The sequence below is a fragment of the Epinephelus moara genome, chromosome 17 (genome assembly GCF_006386435.1).
Source record: "Epinephelus moara isolate mb chromosome 17, YSFRI_EMoa_1.0, whole genome shotgun sequence".
NCBI classification, from domain to species: domain Eukaryota; kingdom Metazoa; phylum Chordata; class Actinopteri; order Perciformes; family Serranidae; genus Epinephelus; species Epinephelus moara.
In genome coordinates this window covers 23,235,475-23,238,984 of record NC_065522.1, presented here as the reverse complement: position 1 = coordinate 23,238,984, position 3,510 = coordinate 23,235,475, and the positions used below count along the sequence as shown (strand labels likewise).

At 38.6% G+C, this 3,510-nt stretch overlaps 1 protein-coding gene across 1 annotated transcript; it reads left to right on the top strand.

Moving 5' to 3' along the window:
- The first annotated feature begins 216 nt into the window (after nt 1-216).
- On the top strand, nt 217-2,849 carry LOC126404715 (uncharacterized). Its single transcript, XM_050068090.1, has 5 exons — nt 217-317; nt 404-497; nt 1,066-1,228; nt 2,361-2,431; nt 2,526-2,849. Exons 1-5 carry the CDS (start codon nt 217-219, stop codon nt 2,847-2,849), a joined length of 753 nt encoding a protein of 250 aa, XP_049924047.1.
- The last annotated feature ends 661 nt before the right edge of the window (nt 2,850-3,510 follow it).

Sequence of the window (3,510 nt, the reverse complement as noted above, 5' to 3'; positions counted from 1 at the left end):
CTTACATACACTTTGTTCTTAAGTTGGCCTTTGTTCAAAACTAAGCTTAAACAAATTGGGATTAATGAACTGAAAAAGCATTGCAATTGATGATCTGTAGATTTCGGTAGTGGATTTGGTTAAAAATGTCTTATTGTTGTTGTTAATTGTTGTTTTGTATTTTATATCATTTGTATTTAGGCAGTGGAGCAGATTCTCACTTCTAAGCCAGCAGGGATGACTGTGATCAAAGAGTATGAAGAGACCGGGAGTTTGAAAGATTCCACCCAGCGTTTAATGGTGAACATCATTATGGCTCACATGCGCGAAAAGGAAGGGTAAGAGGCGTGATGTTAATAAAATGAAAATCTCATTTGTAGACGGGGCGAGAATCTTATCACAATCAATACTTTTGCTTTTGCAGGAGAGGTGTACTTAAGGCAACAAAGGAGTTTCATGGCCTTGGGATTGTGTCGCTCTTCCCATCTTTGAAGGACCCATACTCAAAAAAGGGATATGTGAGTTTGCATTGTAACTGTAGTGTGAAATAATGATGGCAGTTACATTTTGGTTTGTAGACCTTTTGTGTATGCAGCACATATGCACTAGGGCCATCAAACACTTAATATTGTCTGCACTCCAACCAGAAGTACTCTTCTATTTTCAGGAACATTTCTATGACATTCAGAGCAACAAAGGCTTTCTTGAGTGGCGTGTCAAGACTGTGCAAAGCCAATCCAGAACCACATCTACATCCCATAACAGAGTGGCGCTAAAAGGAGGTCCCACATCATCAAGAACATTTGGTTCCACAGATGACCAGCAAACAGGAGATGACTGTATGGAGGCCATGTCTCTTCTTCACCACACCACTGATCGTGACTTAGTCTTCCAGAAGATGAAAGAAACATTCCAGTATCGTCAACAGATGCTCCATGACCCACAGCAATCTGCAGACATACTTCAAATGTTTCCTCGTTTCTTGGACACGAAGGGACTGGTAGGCAACAAATATGAATTTGAAAAGCAATCAATTCTTGATTTACTTTCAGTGATTGTAATGGTAGTCCTTCCCTTTTTTATCAGATTTTGCAGGACTTCTTGTTGATGTTTGGTCCAGAGACTGCTTCCAGATTCCTGGGAAAATGGGACACCGGATTTAAAGACAAGGTCATCCGAGAGGCCAGGACCCTCAGAGAGACGTCTCTCCTGAAAAAACTGCTGACATCTGCCCTGAATGAAGAATCTGACACTGCCGATGAGCCAGGTAATATTTCAACAGTCATTCATCATTAGTTTAGTACTTAATTGTCAAAAAATCTCAACAGTTTGCAGACAAAAAGGAACATTTCTGATATTTCCCAAAAGACCTTTGCTCTGCCTTTGTAATTATAAAATTAACTAATTAAAAATAACTTAACAATGCATTTAAATAACACATTGACATTATTTTTTACTACAAAAAGGATGACTAAATGTAATTTCAGCTGGACTTTGACATACAATTTGACAATCATCTCTGGCAGTATTATCCAGGGTTCCCACAGTCATGGAAAAGTCATGGAATATTAAAAAGTAATTTTCCAGGCCTTGAAAAGTCATGGAATTAAGTAAAATCACCAAATGTTTGGCAAAAGTCAAGGAATTTCAGTAATCATGGGCACTCAAGCTCCATTTTTCATAAAACATCCTGTAGGACCTCTAAAACTTCTTCTAGTACCCCTAAAACCGTCTCCAGGTCCTTTAAACCTCCCCCAGGACCTCAAATTTCCTCTCTAGGGGCCCTAAAACTTCCTCTAGGACCCCCTAGGACTTAAAATCCTTCTCCATGACCTCTAAAACTTCCTCTAGGACCCCTAAAAGTTTCTCCAGGACCCCTAAAACTTCCTCCAGAACCCCTCAATCTTCCTGTATGACCTCTAAAACTTTCCCCAGGACCTCTAAAACCTTCTTAAAGTCATGGAAATTACACTTTGGGTTTTTGAAAATTCATGAATAGGTTTTGAAATTTTGTCTGTGAAAATGTGTGGGAATCCTGATTATCTATATCCTGTATGCTGAGTATCATTTTGCAGCTCTTCATTGAAGCTCTATGATGTTTCTACTTTGTGAAATATTCAAACTCAAGATTCAATTTCACAGCAGTGCTATTTAATCAAGGGGAAATATTCTCGAAAAACAGCACAAGTTTGTAATGACTGGCCCACTCTAGCAGTGAGGATTAAGAGTTTAGATGAGTAGCAGAAGATGAGGTAACCTTGTCCTCCACAAGGCAGAAATGTGAAGACAGACATTCTTAAGTAAATTGTGTTATTTACACTGTCTGCAAAGTGGGACAGCGACATGGCTTCTCTTCTTGTCTTGCTGCATCTTCTCACTCCACAACGGAAGGAAGCGGCCCAAGAAGATCAGTGTCGGAGAGGCAACAGATCATCTGGTGAAATTTCAAAAGGTGTGTCAATACGATCTACTTCCAAATATTGTGGTTCTTGCAACATTTTTTTAGAGTAATGGCTTATATGGAGATGCTTGTCTTTGTGTTTCAGTCCTGCCAGAGCCTTGAGGATCACCTCATGACCACTGAAGGAAACCCCCAGCCATATCTTCTGGCCTCAGGGACTTCAAAAGCACAGGTTTCCACCTTCTACATAGTCTTGGATAGAAAACTTCTTCCATGTCAGCCATGTACATCCTTGGGTGCATTTGATGAGCTGTTCAAGTCCCACTTTGTGTTCAGTGTGAAATATGACGATGCTCTGTCCAGTCTGTACACATTTTTGCAGACCACGCTGTACAACATTGATATAGGCACAACAGAAGAAACTCCAAAAGTCAAAGAGCTGCGAGCAAAGCTGTTGAACAAGCAGTAATTAGCTCATACAACGAAAATGTTGAGATGTTTCCTTTGTGCTTCATCCTTCAATACAGCTTTACTTTTGTTCAGGCACCTCAAACTAATTCATGGAATGTACCCTGGGAAAAATTTGAGACTAAAATGTGGTCAAGTAGGATGTTGCTTGCAATTCTCAAGTTATTCTGGATTTAGAAGACATCTGATTAAGATACATGCTCCTACTGATAACACGTGTACCTCTTAAGACATTTCAAATCATTTGATGCGCAGATGTCAGATTCACATTTTTATGTTGTGTCAGAGGGTTGTATTTAATTTATCACATTGTTGACTTACTGTAATCTATATGGAATTGAGCCTTGCTTTTATGTACATGTTTATGTACTTTAATTACAGGTTTAAAGTCCTGCAGTACAGATATGTTTTTTTGTAATCTTGTCAGATGTCTGTGCAGTGCATTTACAGTATACAATGTTTGCACTTTCTGCATTTTCCTCTGAAGATTTTATGCACTACAGTACATAGAGATGTGGTGTTGACATTGTTCTTTAGTTATATATTTTTTTCATGAAATATCTACATTTCTTTTTTATTTACATACATTATTTTTTTGTCATTTATTTGACCACACAATGTCCCAACTATTTAGCTGCCGTTAAAGCAGTTTGTTTTAAATG

Bases quoted from the DNA above. Each gene is read 5' to 3' on its own strand.
- LOC126404715 (XM_050068090.1), top strand. From the start codon at position 217: ATGACTGTGATCAAAGAGTATGAAGAGACCGGGAGTTTGAAAGATTCC. The intron at 318-403 runs GTAAGAGGCGTG...TTGCTTTTGCAG, and splicing joins CACATGCGCGAAAAGGAAGG to GAGAGGTGTACTTAAGGCAA. The intron at 498-1,065 runs GTGAGTTTGCAT...CTTTTTTATCAG, and splicing joins CATACTCAAAAAAGGGATAT to ATTTTGCAGGACTTCTTGTT.